This window comes from Larus michahellis, chromosome 2 (assembly GCF_964199755.1).
Source record: "Larus michahellis chromosome 2, bLarMic1.1, whole genome shotgun sequence".
NCBI classification, from domain to species: Eukaryota; Metazoa; Chordata; class Aves; order Charadriiformes; family Laridae; genus Larus; species Larus michahellis.
In genome coordinates, this window is record NC_133897.1 from 48,845,259 (window position 1) to 48,864,040 (window position 18,782).

General features: G+C 45.5%; 2 protein-coding genes across 8 annotated transcripts in view; one reads left to right on the plus strand and one right to left on the minus strand.

Annotated features, from left to right (window-relative positions):
* The window catches only part of FYCO1 (FYVE and coiled-coil domain autophagy adaptor 1), a 55,478-nt gene extending 44,449 nt beyond the window's left edge, over nucleotides 1-11,029 (plus strand). For all 7 annotated transcript variants that reach the window (XM_074575210.1, XM_074575215.1, XM_074575209.1 and 4 more), the window contains 4 exons: nucleotides 3,130-3,225; nucleotides 5,144-5,354; nucleotides 6,648-6,757; nucleotides 7,200-11,029. In XM_074575210.1, coding sequence (XP_074431311.1) covers nucleotides 3,130-3,225; nucleotides 5,144-5,354; nucleotides 6,648-6,757; nucleotides 7,200-7,275 — 493 coding nt within the window. In that variant the 3' untranslated portion in view covers nucleotides 7,276-11,029. The remainder of the gene's footprint in view (nucleotides 1-3,129; nucleotides 3,226-5,143; nucleotides 5,355-6,647; nucleotides 6,758-7,199) is intronic.
* Nucleotides 11,030-16,425: 5,396 nt separating this feature from the next.
* CCR9 (C-C motif chemokine receptor 9) lies at nucleotides 16,426-18,094 on the minus strand. The gene is made up of 2 exons (XM_074573478.1): nucleotides 18,077-18,094; nucleotides 16,426-17,589 (listed from the first exon to the last, which is right to left on the minus strand). The coding sequence occupies exons 1-2, from the start codon at nucleotides 18,092-18,094 to the stop codon at nucleotides 16,426-16,428; spliced, it is 1,182 nt and encodes a 393-aa protein (XP_074429579.1).
* Between the last annotated feature and the right edge of the window lie 688 nt (nucleotides 18,095-18,782).

The following is an 18,782-nucleotide window of genomic DNA, read 5'->3' on the forward strand; positions in this document are numbered from 1 at the left end:
GGAGACAAAGTCTGATAACTATGTTAGGGTGCCTGGGATGCGTACTGACCCGCTGGGTAACAGGAGGCCTGAGGAATCATTTGTGCACTCCAACATATCGCCTTCAGTTGGTTCTTGGCATGAGATATTTGCAGAGGTCTTTGCTGGACTAAGCAGCTGTATGGGGCTCTGTGCATCTTCCGCTCTGTTTCAGGTTTCTGGCTTTCATACATTTCGGTAAGGTTCTGGCCCTGGACAACTGAAGTTGTCTTCAGAAATCATTGTGCTGCTGACAGGCAGATGGCTTATGGGATTTCACAGCTCAGCCACATGAAGCCAACACCTCAGATGCATACCTACAGCTTCCAGAGCTCAGGTACTTCTGAAAGCAGAAAATTAACGAGGGCAGAGTTGAACCAGCTTTTTTAAGGTTTGAATTCTGAAAGGAGCTTCTTATTTCTAACTCCTGAAGCCAATTGTGGTGCTGTTCACGACAGTATTTCAGTATCATTTGCAAGAAATGCTTTCCATATGTAAGAAAAGCCACACTGTACATCCAGCTGAGGGACAACGACCAACAGCAGATGCTTGAGGAAGAACATAAGAACAGGACAAGCATGAAGTCATACTGCGAAATATCTGACCAGCCTCTGACAGTCTGTGTCTCAAGGACTTGCTGAGTCAGAGTTGTTCTCTTCTTGTTCTAGTGTCTTTTTCATGCTTCAGTTCTTCCTGCTTTTCGGCCCAACTTCACTTCACTTTTAAAAGAAATCAAGAGAAACAGTCTGGATTTTAATACATGAGGGTGCATATTCCTAAATTGGGGACCTGGCAGGCTGCTGCAGAAACGTGCTTAATGCTGCCACCTAGTGTGAATAGGTCATACAAGAATAAATTCTCTTGTCAGGGGGCAAGAGCTCCACCAGTTAAATCGTGACACTGTTTCTTGTAGTTTCCACACGTGCTCCTAGACCTAAGTTTAGACCATTGCACTCAATGGGATATCAGAAAGAGAAGGAGGATTTGCTTTGTGATTGTAATGCACTCGAATTTAAGAGACAAAGTAGGAGACTGAGTGCTCCCTTAGCCTACAGTGACTAGGTGCGGTGAACTTATTGCTTAGAGCAGCCAAGTGGCAAGCTAACCACCTAACCATATGTTAGATTGCAGGAGCAGCAGAAATAAAGAAGATAATGTGTTACAGGAGAACATGAAATATTTATTGGTCCTGGGATTTAATTTACATTTCAGGGTCCCAAATGAAAGGTGAAAATAATGGATTAATAAAAAGGAACTCTAATGGCACTGCGTAATAAATCATAGTTTGTCACTTCTGAGAAGCCCGTAGTCCCGAGGTTCTCTTGGTCTGTATGAATTCTAGGCTGTGAAATTAAGGCTGTGTACCTATCATGATGGGAAGGGAGAGTTCTGTGGATCACAGCATGAAGTCAGTTGCTGTTCACACTGCGCAAGCAAAATATATCTATAGAATTACAAGCTATAACTTATTTTTCTAATAATTTTTATTGGAATAATTTTTCTTGTCTAATTGCATTAAGATAGGTAGATAACAATGACTGTATCACTTTGTAGCACTTCCTAAGTATTTGCATAGATGTTGTATTAACATTTATGGACCAACATGTATTATGTCATTCCTACATTTCCGTGGGCAGGTAATGTTTGGTTATAGCTCAGGTTTTGGCACTTATTCACAGTTTTGAGTTTTCCCTGCAGCTCGCAGCTGTCTCCTTAAGGTTTTAACAGTAGTGGTATGACTCTGAAGAAGTCAAAAGTTGCCCAAGAGGCTACAGGAATAAGAGAGCATGAATTCTGCAGATAAAAGTGCGTTATGAGTTCAGGAAACATGTAGACAGTGGGTGCAGTTTAATTTGCAGTCGTAACAGTAAATACTTCCTGGTTCCAATCAATAGTGTCACCCCACTAAACTCACACATGGTTGCATGTGCTGACACAGTATATTCAGATGCTGCTAATGAGCAGCTGAAGGTGCTGTTACCTGGAGACGTTTTCTCCTGCTCTTCTACTCAGCAATGCTGCTTGCAGAGCAAGGTCCTGTAAGATTTAAAAGAAAATGTTAAACTGTGCATTGGCTTTGGGAACTGGTCTACAGAATGTGTGGCAATTATGCCTTTGCTACATGATTACACTTCATGGTTCAGAAGCACATATAAGTGATATTATATTTTATTAGATTCCACTGGTTTTTGAAAGGAACCAGTTGGCTCCCTATATATAAGAGTCCTTGGCATTTTTCTGGGAATGGCAGCCTAATTGTCTCAATTATCAACCTGATGAGATGCAGAGAAGCGAAGTAAGTATCAGTTAGAGAAACTCCAACTTACTTGGAAACTAACGGCATTTGTTTACTGACTCTCAAATTCGTTCTTCTCTCTGTGTCCCAGCCCTGTAATTCATAGCTGGTGCTACTCCAGTGTTCACCCAGAGCATGTACCCTTTTTGAGGTAAGGAGTGGATGGCAGGTTCTTCCATCTGCTTCCTCTGCTCTCCTGGACACATCATGGTGGGGCGGAGGCATCCTGCTTTGTCATCCTGTAACAGCTTTTTCGGTGTATTTGTGTTTGGATCATCCAGTATTTCGTGTATGAAAAGAAGATACATGGTAGAGATTCTACAGTGATAAAATATGTTTTGTGTACCATTGTCAGAGTAAGGAACTGGATAATATGTTTGCAAAACACCCCACAGATTAAATCCAGGGCAAATGTCATATCCCCGTGCAAGCTTTGTTTAAGGGACATGTCTAGACTGTTTTGCTTGTGTCTGCCCTCCTTCAAGTTTTCCACCTGCCAGGGAATATTTAAAACCTGACAGCGTCTCAATAGGGAATTTATCTTAAGACTGTTGAAGAGATGTTCTGGGCGTATGATTTCCTCTTAGCTCAGGAAAACAGGATGGGAACAGTTTTATGTTTGTGCACAGTGGTTGACAAAACCACTGCAGTTTTGCCCAGATAGTTTTGTCACTAGAATGCACAAAATAAGAATTATACAATTTGGCATCATGACTATCAAAATGTTTCCGTTTTAGGAAGACAGCAGCATGCAGATGGTATTTGACCACATACTACTCAGAGAATCATGTCTCTCCTTTCTTTTCTTGTCTTAGAAACAGCACGTGTAATTCTTCAACCTTTGATGAATCGGAAGAGTGGCAAGTTGCTCAAGATGCTGAGATATGCTTGTTGAAGTCTGGAGAAATCATGTAAGCAGAACAGTTTCATTACTACAAGGCTGAAAGAATAAAGGCTGAGCGCAGATAATCAGCTATGTGAGCACAAGTCTTGCAGACTCCTGGAAGAGCTGATCGCTTGTGTCCACAGTAGAATTTGGTCTGAGGAGAAGCAGAGAGTATAGCTCAACTACGCAGAACAGCAGTAATGAGACAGGTCCTCTCTTTTCAGTCCTGCAAAACTTTAGTGCCAGTTGGGGAATAAGAAGGAAAGACTTGGGTCCACATCACATCGGAAAACCTTCCTTCCTGTTCTTATTGCAGGAGGTGCTGTGAACAGGAAGGGGGCTTAGAGAGAAGGCTGTGTAGTTCTTGTAGTCTCTGGAAGAAACTGCAAGGGAAAGTCAGGGCGTGCAGTGCTAGTTAGACATTTGTCATGGCCTTTTGGAGCATGTATCTATTATTTATTGGTGGCCTTACAGAAACTGTCTTGCCTGCTCTGGTTGATATGTGCCATAGCATAAGATGTTCAGCTGAGCCTCTGCTCAACCTCTGTGAAGTGTGTGCACACAATTGTCGGCATGTATCGTGCTCTGAAATTAGTAGTTACGTGCAGTAGCAGTACAGCAGTAGCAGTACAGAATGTCACTTGCACAGCCAAGAAGAGAATCTAACATATGAAAATGCCTGTGACTTGTAGGAATTCCCCTCTGCTCACTCTCCCCTTAAGCCTAGCTTTGAAATTTTGGCTTAGTTACAGGGAAGGTTTTAAACTTTGGACTGCATGGAGATAAATTAGTCCATGTTTCAACCTTGTTGCTGCTGTTCAGAGAACCAGGAAAATGAAGCAGTAACTAAAATCAGAGCTGGCTATAGGGCAAAACCAAGAGTAAGTTTATTAAAATCAAAAATCACCTGAGACACCCCAGCAGTTACTTCAGCTAAGAGAAAAAAGTAACAAGGTAAGCAAAACTTAATATAAAGCTTCCTTTCTGGCCAGAGTATAATAGTTATCATAATAAATCAGCTGTGATCCCTAACCACTGTGTAGTCATGGTTGGAAACTGAACTCCTCCTTACTCTAGGACAGCAAATCATCATGGTGACTGTGTGATGTCTTCTGGTAAATGTGTTGATTTGTTTATAGCTGCTGACAAGCAAATCACAGTTACGATTTGCAAACAATTTATTTGGACTAAAGAGTGGTATGTTAAATTAATTTTAGTGAGGGTAATGTAGGTGAGATCTACAGCTCTTAGAAATTACAGGTTTCCCCTGAAGAAAGCAAGCAGCATTCTCCTGTTTAAGGGCCTCACTCTCTGCAGTCTGAAAGAGGTGTCGGAATGAGGTAAGTTAATATAATGCATCAGGACTCAGGATCATTTAGGTGCTAAAAGAACTTCCTTTTTAATTGGAAGCCATTTGAGTCAACTTTTATGCAGCTTGCTTGGGTAAGACAGACCAAGCTGTAGCCTTGGGTGCTTCAGAGGATCTAGACAGAGATGTTGTTCACGTTCTATCCATCTGTCCCCTCTGTACTCCTGATCCCTATTTCCTGTTCAAATGATATCTAGGAAGGTGAATAAATTAGATGACTCTTTTTTGTTTAAATTTTCGTTCGAAAAGAACAGTAGAGGGCAGCAGACTCTTTTGTTTTATCGTAGTAACTCTAAAAAGCTTTATTCAAGCAATAGATTTTTCTAGTTGGAATGAAATAAATAAGTGAGTAATATCAACATTTGCCAGAGCAGTGAAATTGCTTGCTATTAGTCATCTTCTCTGTAGTTCTTCCCTCCAGCCAAGGCTGAATTTTCCTGCATCTTATGGACCTGTCGCAAAGTTGCTATGGAGTCTGCCTCAAATAAATGGAAAATAAAAAGCAATGGTTATTGTTTCTGTCTGAGTAATTAGATTGGATCTCTTCACAGAATTTTATTTTTCTCCCTCACAGGATCAAATTACCCCTTACAGTGGAAGAGATCTTAAATTTTGGGGAAAGCAACAGAGAGCTGTTCATTAAATCCAGCACCTACAGTATCATTCCCATCACTGTTACAGAGATGGGGCTAACAATTAGCTGGATCTTTTCATCAGACCCTAAAAGCATATCCTTCAGCGTTGTCTACCAAGAATCAGAAGACACACCACTGGATCAATGCAAAGTAAGGCCTTTGTTCCCTTACTACCTTATAGATTGTAGTACGCTACAGTCAGCCGCCTAGAGGAGTCAGCAAGTGTAGCTAGGAGGCCTCCACAAGAGTGCCAGTTGCTGTTGCATTAAGGACTTGTTTCTCCAATTAAGCTACAGTTCTCCTGAAGGCAGAGCTACATCTTTAATTGTTTAATGTTGCCTGCAAAAGTTGAGTTGAAAAGCACTGTGGCTTCTATTGGTCGCATCTGAAATTCACCCACTATCATTAAGCAAAAATAAAAGTCCAAGCCTGCAAAATTAATCTTTTTTCTCCCCTCAATATTACTTAATTTGTAAGCTGCTTAGGACTGATCTTGCCAGGCTCTTAAGCAGAATCCACAAGGAGACAGATAAAAGGATTGGGTTAACCTGCGTTTCTTACAGTGAAGCATATATTGAAGTGCCTTGATGGTGTGCAGAATCGCTTTGCCAGTGCCCAAGGTACCATTTTTTATATGCGCTGTCCATAGTTCATGAGGATTATGGATTAAGTGAATCGATGTTACTCAGCTAATTGCAAAGTTTTAATGAAGACAAGGCAGCTGTTTGTTTAACCCACCGTGGCAGGGGGAGCTCTAAGGCTGTGATTTCACTGGGGGAGTAAGACGTTTATATAGCATGCGCTAATTCGCTCCACGGTGACTAACTGCGTGTAAAATCTCTTTCTTTTTTTCTTAATCTGAAAGCCAAATGAAGAGTGAATGTTGCTTCAGTCTTGATATATCTATTTGATATAACTTTGGGTTTTATAAGGTCGTCCTTGATCTACGTCAGCTGCTGTTCTGACAACGGTTTTAAAGCAAGATAGATGGTTACACACCCTTTTGCTGTAAGCTTAGATAAACAAAATTTGCTGAGAAAGCTTCTTTTATAGTACAGAGAGTATAAAAGCATATATTGAAAGACATAGTTAGCTAAATCTTGCTCTTGGATGTATTTGTGTAGATTTAATGTAGCACTGCTGATGTTAGTAAACTTGCTTAGATTAAGATTCAAAAGATCAGGATTTGATCCTGTCTCTAAAGCAGAGATTTATAGCCATAGCTTAAGGCGGTAAAGAGGTTATCAAAGGAAAACAGATGTCTTACTGTGAGATTTCAGTTTGGGTGAATTTTTAATGCTAATCAGTGAAAATAAATAGTTTTGCCGGCACATATGCGCTTTGGGAGTTTCAAGACGGCTCAAGTCTAAATATTTTTCTGAAGGCAAATGTCAATTTATAGGGCAAATAGCAAGTTTCATTTTGATTTGCATTGAATTCCAGGTTCTTATTCCTATGACCCGCTGCAACTCTCATAAGGAAACTATCAGAGGACAGGTGAAAGTCAGAAACTCTGGAATCTACACCCTGATATTTGACAACACATTCTCTAGGTAGGTCCTAGCTGGGTGTAAAAGGTGAAATAAGCGTGGGTTTACAGACTATGGAATTGATCGGATGTACCCTTGTTCTGCCATTCAGAAGTAGGCATGAGAAATTGGTCCTGGCTTGACAAAAGATCTTCAGCTCGAGTTTTGGCTCGTGTTCTTGTTTAGGTTTTTTTCTCCCCCCGTAGCAGAATTCCGCTTTTCTGTCTCGACCTCTGGGAAGGTAAACAGATGTAAGCAAGTCATTTGTGACTCTTTCCAAGACAGTTTAGTCAGGATTGTCGTCCTATTAACAACAGACCTGGCAGCCCTTGCGCAGGCATACTTCCTCTTAACACCAGTCAGTTGTTTTGCCTCATAACCTGAAAGACTGAATACACTTTTAAGGCTTCCTGCCTACTTGACTTCAGCTAATGTGATCATCTTGCTCTCTTTTTTTCCTTGACAGATTTATCTCAAAAAGAGTGTTTTATCACTTGGCTGTCGAGCGACCTGTCATCTATGATGGAAGTGATCTTCCATAGCCTTGACTACACTGTGTTATTTTTAAGTAATTTTTTAAGAAAAGCTATTATTTATGTACATGTAAGCATTATGATTACCACTGTGTTTGAAGACTTTGAAACTATGCAATAGGTATTATGCACTTAGAGAACATGTATACACTAAAAACCAGAAGCCTTTTTAGGAACACTAATGGTTCTGTACTGTGTACAGATTGCTGAAAAGCCATGTTGTTTGATTTAACAGGTCAATAATAACCAAATTTTTTTCAGTGGGGAGAAAAATAAGTGTGGGGGATGTCAAAATGCAAACTGAAATTCTCTACTGAAAATGGAATTACTTTTCTTCCAAAAATATCCTTCAAAAGGAAATCTAAAGAAAAATGTATATTTTTGTTGACCTCTTCACTGAGGAGTAAACATAACCATTTCTGTTCTGCTCCAATGCTCTTACAGTCAGAACAACAACTATGCAATACTTCAGTCTTCACAGGCACATATTGTAATCCATCTAGAATTTTTTATCTTTTCCAAGTTTTATAAACGGCGAACATAGGGGTTTTTTACATTTTGGGCTAAGATTTGGTAAGTCTTAACCGGCTTTCACAAATGCTTTGTTACTGAATACCAGTTACAAAACTGTACAACACAAAGCAGCACCTCCTTTTGCTTTTCCTCACCGTACTCTGTAAGTTGGTTCACTGAAACCAGCTCTTACGGTGAGTACCAGTGGCAGAATCAGGAGTATAATCTGTAGAATGGAGTACTACACACTGTGTGATATTAGGAAGAAGAGCATTCCTTTTTCCTGCTCTAGCACCTTAGTCATCAGCATTCAGAGGAAAGCACAGTTTCTGGGGAGGTCAACAGTCTCTCACTCTCTCTCTAGACCACGTGGAAGATAGCAATAATGTTGGAATCGGTCTCAAAAAGTCCATCCAAAACAGAATGCATATCCAGCCCTGGTGAGCTCTCTACCCGGTGTTAGTGTATTCTGCCCCTTTCCTAACCCGTCAGTTGCCCTCGCCAACTGCTAACTTTCCATCTCAGATTTGGGGACAGAGCTGGCTGTAAACGCTGCCTTTTAAGGGAAGACAAAATTTCCATGCAAACAGTCTGCTTTCTATATAGAATTTCAACTTTTTGTCGAAATATCTGAAAGCGGATTTTTTCTGTTTAAAACTCCTGTCATCTGATGGAAAGGCAAAACGTTTGGCAGGAGAATGGAGAAAAGCTCCGTCTCCCCACCAGCCCTCCTCAGTATTTCAGGTGTGTCTGATTTCTCATGTTATTGGTCTCCCAAGGAGACCTCGGACAGACCTGGAAGACTTTAGTGCAGCGATTGGTAGAAGACCAGCACAGCCCGCCAGGAACCGTGTGGGCTCTTGGTGGCAGCTGTAGCTGGTCAACAGGGGTCATGGCGGGAGACAGAAAGTAAGATATGAGGGGAAAGAAGAAAAAAAAGGGCAAGAACAAGCCAGAGCAAATGATTTAGGGGAGGGGAAAGGGGCAAACTTGTAAAAACAAGGGCAGGCAATTGGAGGGATCAGCTTGAACAGGGAAGGAAGTCAGGAGAGTCCAGCTGGTGTTTATCCATAACCTGTAAGGGATCTCCTACACCAGAAGGCTGGTTGTTTAAAAGATGGAGATCACAAGACAATTGTTGGACATTTACGTACTGGCAGCTGAGGCAGAGGGAAATTTCTAATCATAGGAAAGAAAAGAATACTGCCGATAAAGCTAAAGGTTGCTGATCATTCATTCTGGTTGTTAACAATGTAGAAATACAGTGATCTTGAAAAAGATTGTGAAAAAAAAACGACTACTTTTCATGGAACACATAGATTTTAGGCATCTGGCTCATCGATACCTTTCCCTTCCCTTCAGATGCCCCTTCCCAGCGTTGGTGGCGTGCTCCCCAGGCTCTGCCAGGCAGAGGGGTCGGTGGGAGGTGCAACCTGGTTTGCTGCCCCTGCTGAGGGAACAGGCTGCAAGGCAGCTGAACCCTCACCTGCCTGCGTGCATGAAAATGAGACGGGCAAGAGACCGAAGCTGGCAATAAACAGGCAATACAATGGCACACGGATCAGTTCATGAATTATGGCGTATTTCAGTGTTGAAGCTACGTTTTATATTTAATTAGGCAAGAAGAGATTATTTATTGCTTAAAAATGGAGTACTGTGAACCATATGCTATGCAATTTCACCGAGCTGTTATACTGAAGTCTGATGCAGTTTTCCTTTAAGCTTTTAGGTGTGGTTTTTAAAAGTATTTTGCTGTTGTTTTACGTAGAATACTAATCTTCCTAGGATATCTTTCTTAAAAAGCCAAATGTAAGGTAAAGGGACACTGTCAAATATCTTAGGCCAAAATATGTCATCTCTGCTCAGAAGTATTTGAAATATCTCCATTCAAAATTATATGATAGACTTGCCTCTGGATTTCCTCTTTGCATACCAGTTCTTAACATTTTTTCATCCTGTGGCACTTTTAGGCCACTCATGTAACTTTTGCAGTAATTGGCCCTATCTAGTAAGCCAGATTTTTCCCAACAAGTCTTCCACATAGACAGTGCCAAAGCTGGCTGAAACCACTGCATCTGTGGGGTTTTTTGATCATTTGAGTCTTTGTGGTACCTTTTCTTCAGGTTTTCCTGCCCTGTAAGAGTAGGTTTGTGACTTTTTTACTCTCTGAAAGAGGACTAAGAGTGGAAGTCAGAACGTGTAATTTAAAGATGAGAAGGTTTGCTTCTAACCAAGGAGAGTACGTAGGAAGGAGAAAAAGTTTCAAAAGAGGAAATACTCAAAGTGGTAAGGTACAACAAATGGACAGGAGTGCAACTGTTCAAATCAACTGTTCACGAACAGGAATCCCATCATGTCACCTAGAAGAGGCAGTGTCTTCCACCTCAGAGGCGGTGCAGAGAAGACAGTAAAGAACCTGTCATTAGTACCGACCTTTTGGTTGAATGTCCCTGGCGGTTTATTACTGGAGACGCAGAAACCCAATAAAGGACTTCTCACAAGTGCAGGTTTGTGCGAGAGATGATTTTGTTCAAGCACCTTATACTCCCATTCACAGTGCTCACAGGAGCTGTGCCAGGGATGCTGGTAAATCTGTTTACCTTCAGATTCTCGGGTCATTTTTTTAATTACGCCTTTTATTAACTCACAATGCCCAGCAATGCAGTTAAGAGAAAATAAATATTTGAAATTGATCGTGAAATTGATTTAAGAGGGTGTCACATTCCTGGGTCAAAGAGAGTCTACCTTGTGGTCCGCAGTTGGGTGTTTTCCCTGGATGCTGGAGCAATGGAGGATAATATTTTTTGTTATGCAGAGGTTCATGTGAAGGAAAGAACGTAGTTGCTTTAAGAAGCCGCCAGTGTTCCTTTACTCAATGTTACTCAATGTTGCTATATGAAAAATCACTGAGATGTATGGCACCAGAGTGTACCACGTTACAAAATGGCAAAGCTACAAAAGCCTGACTTTGCTCCTTTTTTAAAATTGAAATTGCACTATAGTTTTAATTATGCTCAATCCCTGAGATTGTAAGTTGTTCAGAAGCATCTTTTGGTCTTAACTGCCAAAGAATTGCAAACCCCATTCACATCAAACTTCACGCTCCAGATGGGGGGAAAAAGAGGTTTATGTATACCAGCGTCTGTACAGTTACAGAGATGTAGACGGTTGTGTACTGGAATGTTACTTGATGCTTTTTTTTTCCTTTTTTAACCTCAGGAATTAAAAAAATAAAATTCTATATCGTTGAGAGTGTGTGTCCCTTTTCTGCCTCATAGAGATGGCTTTGTCTGGAAGACAAATCAGATGATTGTATGATCTGCTTCCAAGCAGGAAAAGATATTAGACAATAAGGAAAATAGAAAATAGTTTGTCATACTGGTGGAGAAAGGCCACGTCTGGACAGTACAACAGAGCAAAAACAAAGGCACCGCAAGGACAACAATTGCAGTCACTGTTGTCCACGACACCAAGCGGCGTTGTCCTCCAGCTCTGGGCTCCCATCTGGTTTTCCCAGGCCTGTACGCCGGGGTTGCGTTGCACGGCTGTGGGAAGGAAAGGGGAGCCCTGTGTGAGTTGGGGGACTCTTCACCTGTCACCTCTGAGTTTGCATCTGCAGTCCCAGCCCTGGGGCACGTGGTAAACGCATAGGGTCTTCTCAGCTGCTGGGGCCATCCAAACGTGATCAGGAGGACAACAAGCCATGTCACGCCCTGTCATTGCTTCTTTTGTCGATTCTTTCTATTTCCTCGCAGGAGTTTCCTGCTGGGGTGGAGGCTGCAGCGCTTCCTATCCCCATGCTCCAGCAGGAGCACCAGCCCCAGCTCCACGCTCAGAGGCTTCTCTTTAGGACAGAGTCTCCAGCTCTGAAGCCCAGCCCACAGTGCAAGGGACCTGCAACACACCTGTAAGCCACCGTACCTTGCTGTACCACAGCTCTGCCGGGGAGGCGGGTAGCTGTTGAAAGCCTTTGTGTACATCTCTGGTAATCCATGTTCAGCCATACTGGCCAAAATCTCCTCCCTTCTTTGGTGCCAGGGACAAGGCTCTCCCAGCCCCAGTGCTGCCTTAGGTAGGGTCTTAACGCACCCTAAGAATTGGCCTTGGCACATCCAGTACGACATTCTGCTGTGGGGACCATGTGAAGCTGACGCGGGACAGCAGTATCCTCTCCGTTAGCCCTTGAAATGTCACAGGGGTGCTCTGAAGTCCAAATACGAGGTGCAGGAAGCTTGGAAAAAACAAGCAGCACTCAGGGGAGCTGGGACGAGGTGTCTGGTCAGTTAGATGATGGATAATTGATCCAGATCATACTTGGAGATGGTGGGTTTGCACATACTGAACTCAGATTGGTGGGTTTGGGATGACTACACCTGGGATACTTTATCTACCGTCGCTACAGTGATACTTGCAGCGCCCGTTGCTGTTCTTTCACACTTTCCCATTGTTTTTCTGCTCTCTGGAAGAGGCGCTTCTATAAAGCCTGTTTCAGGCAGGAGCAGGCATCACACCATGTTCAGTTTTGGGCCCCTCACCACAAGAAAGACACTGAAGTGCTGGAACGCGTCCAGAGAAGGTCAACAAAGCTGGTGAGGGGTCTAGAGCACAAGTCTTACGAGGAGCGGCTGAGGGAGCTGGGGTGGTTTAGCCTGGAGAAAAGGAGGCCGAGGGGAGACCTTACCGCTCTCTACAACTACCTGAAAGGAGGTTGTAGTGAGGTGGGGGGTTGGTCTTTTCTCCCAAGTGACAAGCGGCAGGAAAAGAGGAAATGGCCTCAAGTTGTGCCAGGGCAGGTTTAGACTGGATATTAGGAAAAATTTATTCACTGAAAGGGTTGTCAAGCACTGGAACAGGCTGCCCAGGGAAGTGGTTGAGTCACCATCCCTGGAGGTTTTTCCAAGACCTGTAGATGTGGTGCTGAGGGACATGGCTTAGTTGGACTTGGCAAGGCTAGGTTAAAAGTTATACTTGATGATCTTAAGGGTCTCTTCCAACCAAAACAATTCTATGATTCTATCTATGATCAGTTAGGTGAGTTTGCCTGCAGAGAGTGAAAGTTTCTCATCGTCTCTCCTAACTTCCTCTCCCTGTACCACAAGCAGGCTGGCGCCATGCTACGTGACTGCCTGCACCGCGGTCACAGCCACCTCTGAGCCCTTCACCATAGCAAAGCAAGGACAAACTAAAGCTGCTGCTGTGGCTGTCCCCGCTACGGCGCAGCACCCAGCTTTTGCATAGCTTGGGGGTGTTAGGCCAGCGGGCAGGTCTGGCCCAGTTCCCACCAGGATGAAATCTGGGGCGCTGGCACAGTTCTGGCTCTCAGAAGTCTGAGGTGATGTCTAGGAGTTGAAGGGTCTCGGGGTTATGACGCAACGCTCAGGGCAGAGACAAGACCAGCTGCTCTTTCAAAGAAAAGGGACAACAGAGGAGTTTGTTGCCAGTTTTGCAACGCAAAACTGGTAACGTCTGGGGAAAAATGGCCTTAAAGATAGTGGAGAGGAGCCATGGAAGATCTCAGGCCTTTCCCAGAACTTCTCAGCGACTGTCTGGCTGGAGCTGTGGGTAAGGCACAGGCAATGTCCCACGTCCCATGGGAGGTGTGAGGGGCCGTGGGGCTGGGGAGGCAATGCCCCTTGCCTTTGGGGAAACCTGCCGTGTGGGGAGACAGCATCAGCTGGAGTCTGGGGACAACCTCAGCAGGCATGAGAGGGATTTTGGTGGGATAAATCCAGCTAAAACCTCAGGGCAGAGGAACAGAGGAGCCCTGGGAGGTCTTGGCTGCAAGGAGCTGTGCTGCTGAAGGACAGAGGCCCCTGGCAGATGGAGGAGGGGGCAATGGCAGCAGACGCCTCCATGACCGAGTCCCTGCTGTGTGGTGGCCAGCAGCGAGGGACCCTGCCAGGGATGAGGCTGCAGCTGGAGGCGGCGAGTTTGGGGGGTGCCGGCAGCCTGGGAAGCCACCAGCAGCTGCCAGACCTCAGGCAGCCCCAGCGGGACAGAACCCACGAGGGAAAACCCACCCCAAGCTGGCGAATCTGGCCCCCCCGGCTCCCCCGGCAAAGAGGCGAGGAACAGCCTGACTCAGAGCAGGATGTGTGTGACCTGGGGACGACCCTGTCGCCCCAAACTGCTGAAAGTTCATCACCGCCATTTCACCTCCGTCAATAGTTTCGCTTGCCGACCAAGCATGAAAATTCCCCACCGCGTTTTGCAGGGCGGAGAAGCTTTTGCCTTCTCTGAGAAGGCCCTAAAATTCAAGTTCCCGGGGCCGGCAGGATGCCGTGTAGAGAAGAGATGCTCGAGGGCGCCCGGCAGGATGGCGGGTCGGTGTCAGCTAAGGTTTGCACACTTGTTTGTTTGTTTGTTTGCACAGCTTGAGGGCTCCTTTGGGGCTTGGAGGACCCGCTGGGTAGGAGCACCATTGCCCCATCCCCAGGAAGGGGTGGTGGGGCTCAGCTGCCGCAGGGAAGCCTCTGCCCCCATCGTGCTCCATCCTCCCACACCCTCTGAAACCCACCCTCACTTCCTCACCCAAAACTGCACCCCACCCATCGCCTCAGGAGCCAAAACCCACTCCGGCCCCTGCGGTGTCCTCAGCTGCGGCTTCCACACCCCAAGGGTTAAAGCACGGGATAAACCCTGTTAGCAAAGTTTTCCTTTGGCCTTTTTCGGGAGGGGTAAATCCCGTCATTGGAAAGAGGTTATGGGTACGGATCCAAACCTGGGAAGGACGCGCTGGCAAGAAACAACCGGTTCACCCCTCGCTGTATGTGGCAGTGCCTTTATTTAACAGAATCTCAGCTTCCGTTCGCACTGAGCTCAACACAAAACACAAAGAACCCCCAAAGCCTCCTTACACGTATAGTAAAAAATACATACATCTTTCACCATTTTTTTCTCGAAGGAAAAGGTAAAAAAAATTTAAAAAAAATCCTAACAAACATATGTGAAACTAGAACCCTGCCTGCTTAGATATTAGATATTAATATATGCCTACATATTAGCTAGAAAAGCAGTGCCAAACCTTGCAGAAAACCCGTGTTTATCGACACGCTTTAATGATTAATGCGCAATGAAAAGCACTTTCTTCCTGCAAGAAATAATCACCAGGAGGTAAACCGGGTCAAATATGATTATTTAAAAGAAAGCCCCCTGAGCACTACAACTTGTGGTTGAAGACTGGGAGGTGCACGCTCCGGCCAGGCAGGACAGGGGACGCCGTGTTCCCGGGAGAGGTCGAGTGAGGGGGAATGGCCACGCGGTGCCCTGTGGCCTCGGGCACCATTACGGTACCAGCACCATCACGCCAAAAACCTTATGGAAGCTGCGGGGTGCATCACAGCACATCGCTTTGGGGAACCGCTGCCTTCACCATCCTGAAGTCTCAATCCGTATTTCATTAACATTGGGCTTGACACTTAATTACTCTCTGTCTTACTGGCCCCGGGCTAAATATGTTTTCTCACCATTAGCAAACGCATAACCCGCAGTCTGTTGAACCATGGTTTTGGGTTTTGTTTTACTATGGCTACGCACCACAGTGTGGCAAATATGTGTCCCTGATGTGATATCAGGAAGAAGTTCTTTCCTGTGAGGGTGGTGAGGCACTGGAACAGGTTGCCCAGAGAGGTGGTGGAAGCCCCATCCCCGGAAGTTTTTAAGGCCAGGCTGGATGGGGCTCTGAGCAACCTGATTTAGTGGGAGGTGTCCCTGCCCATGGCAGGGGCTTGGAACTAGATGATCTTTAAGGTCCCTTCCAACCCAAACCATTCTGTGAATTATCTCCAGGACAGATAGTGTCTCTGATGTCCTTGAATTTGTACTGCGAGGGTGTGATTTGTCAGTGCAGGGACCGCACAAAATGCCAGTACCACAACAGGAACCGCAGCAAATAAATTGTACCCAGTTTCACCTTACCTTGCACAGCTAAAATATAGGAGCAAGATAGATCTAATACAATGACTACTTTATGAACGTGAATGATCGGCTTTCCTTTGCAATGCGAACCACCCGTGCAGCAAAATGGAGTTGCGTCTGCACAGGCAGAGAGGGCAGCATTTCCCTCCTGCAATAAACCGGTGGAGGAGCTACAGGCGGTTCTCCTTCACGGTGGAGGCGACCTGATGTAGGTGCAAACAGGGCTCCTGAGCCCGGCCACCTCCGTGAGAGACCCCAGATGGACAGCAAATGCAGGCTGAACCCCCTCCTGATGCTTCCTATGGATGGACCGGTGGTTCATCCTGCTTCATCTGCCTCTGTTGCTGCCATAGCTGGGCTTATCTTCTGTGATTCTGCAATTCTATGATTCTACGGTTCTATGGTTCTATGATTCTATGATTATCGCCTCCCTGCGAGGCTTGTTATTTCAGATTGTGGTCTGAGCTGCAGATGGGCCGGGTATTTACAGCTGTCATAAAAATAGCTTTTATCCTCTATCGGTTCTGCTTACGACAAGTATGGCTCCATTTTGCTGCCCTTGCCAAAGGTTTCCCTTCCTTTCAGCCATCGTTGGGTCCCCCACGGTGAGGACGGGGCATGCCAGGAGCCCCCAGCCCTCCCCACTCCTCTGAGACAGTCTTTGGGGTGTACACGTGGTTTCCAAGGAGTTTGGTGCTCCTACGGAGGGGAGGACAGGGTGAGAATAACTTACAAGAGGACTTGGCAAGGCGGGGGGGTAAGCGAGGAGGACAAATGGGTGCTGAGGGTCAGCGAGTTCCTCACCTGCCGCCTGCCCAGCATGGCAAAGGACCAGTTTGAGCTGTGCTCCTGGCTGTCGCAGGCAGAGGAGCACTGCTCTTGGCCCCCGCTCTGGCAGCAGCCACCTCTCCACATCACCCTGCCCAGCGCCGTCCTGAACCGCTCCCCAGCAAAGACGTAGAGGAATGGGTTGAGGCAGCTGTGGAGGAAGGCAATGCTCTGGGTGACCTGCAGCCCGACGTCCAGCCGGTCGGCAGCCTGACAGCTGTAGGCCACCCTGGTGTAGGTGTTGATGGCTTTGACCAGCAAAAGAATGTTGTACGGGAGCTGAGAGACGAGGAAAGCAGTGATGATCATGGTGATGATCTTCAGGGACTTCTGCTTTTGGGATCTTTTGGCTTGCAGGAGGGTGTTGATGATAAGGGCATAACAAATAACCATGACAAAGAGTGGGAGGAAGAATCCGATTGTGACTTTCAAGGCCAGGACAGTAACTCTGAAGACTGCGCTGATGTTTGGTGGGTACGTAATTTTGCAAACTGTTACGTCGCCCACCCGCGTGCTTTGGCTGTACACGATCTCTGGGATGCACAGGCTGACGGACGTCAGCCAGACAGCCAAGCACATGAGTTTGCTGCGCAGGAGCCGCCTTCGCTTGGAAGTTTTAGCTTTCATCGCTTGGACAATAGTGATGTACCGGTCAAAACTGATGCAGGTTAGAAACAAGCTACAGCCGTAGAAGTTGATCTTATACATACTGTTGACGACTTTGCACATGAAGTTCTTGAAGATCCAGCCATCGGAGGCGGCCTTGGCCCAGAAAGGAAGGGTGAAGAGAAGGAGCAGGTCCGCGATGGCCAGGTGCAGCAGGTACCGGTCCACCGTGCTCCTCCTGAAGCGGTATTTGCAATAGACAAGCACGACCAAGGCGTTTCCGACCGTGCCCACAGAGAAGATGAGCCAGAAACACACCGGCAGGAAGGCTCGAGCAAACTGCCTGACCTGCCTCTTGTCACACATGAAGTCTGTGTCGTTCACCGGGTTCCCATACAGGGACATCCCTGCGCTGTCATTCCTGTAGTAATCCAGGTTGGTCTTGCCAGGCTGGGTGACCTGTAATGGGACATCAGGTCAATCTGTGTTGAGAGGTGGCTCAGTAAAGCATAAATTCCCACCTTTTCACCAGATGAAGATCCCCAACATATTCCATTTTAGGTGGGAATGGGCAAAGGCTGCCAGCGAGGCGCAGGGCGTTTCAGACTGCTCGAGGTATGTGGCACAGCAGAGACTTATAAAAATGACCCGTTGAGTAACAACCTCGTTACAAAAGAGCAGTTCACAGCCTCCAGCCAACTTCAGTTATTAAAATGGCAGGTGGTGAGAGCATTCTGTCTGTCAGATCATTCAAACCACTGTTGGTTTGGCAGCTTCCAATACATAACAAAATGCAAAATCCCCAAGTTGGAAATAGGTGGGGAAGAAGGCTTTATATTACTGCTACAGTGGGATGGCTCCCGAGAGGCAGAAAAATGATGGAGGCAAAGGGGGGGGGCAGGGGGAGAAAATTGGAGATCACACAGCACCATAGCTGTATACTCACTACGCTTGCAACTTCCATATTCAGCCAGATCTTTCCGCAGTCTTGAAGAAGACACCTTAACCTCGGGGGAGGAAAGGTGGGGGGAGAACAACTGTTTCGAAACAGATTTGAAGAAGAGCTGTGACTCTTTTCTTTCTTCTTCTTCTTCTTCTTTTAAGGAAAACCTCAACCCTTTGAAATGAGTCTGGCCGGGAGACAGACAAACCACACAGAAATTGATGTCACTCATTTGAATTATTTAGATGTTTCCATTTTACAAATTTACATTTAGCCTACATTAGGTCTTCGGCTTCTCTATGGCACTGAGCTGATTAAGTCCTTTGACGTACTAGAGTCACTGCGATCTCATGTTTAATAAGATGTAGAGTCCCCAGTGCACACATTAAAAAAGAAAGTCATCTGAAAGCACCATATCTTACAAGGTTCGTGAGAATAAATGAAATGTGCCTCTTGAATTGTCTAGTAACTAACAAGGAAAAGTACCTGCCTTTAGCAGCAGTTTGCAGTGTGAAAGTATTCACACCCTCTGCAGCGACTGACAATCTCTGCCTGCGACATCTCTTTCTTATCTGTGAGTTTAAGCGTGATGCTCATTGCTGTCGGCCTGCAAAGCAGATCATTATGCCCCGATAAACAAGAAAACATTGTTTTTTCCTGTTGCAGGTTGTTTTTCGAGTCGGTCTCCCACCACAGAAGGTAGCTGAGC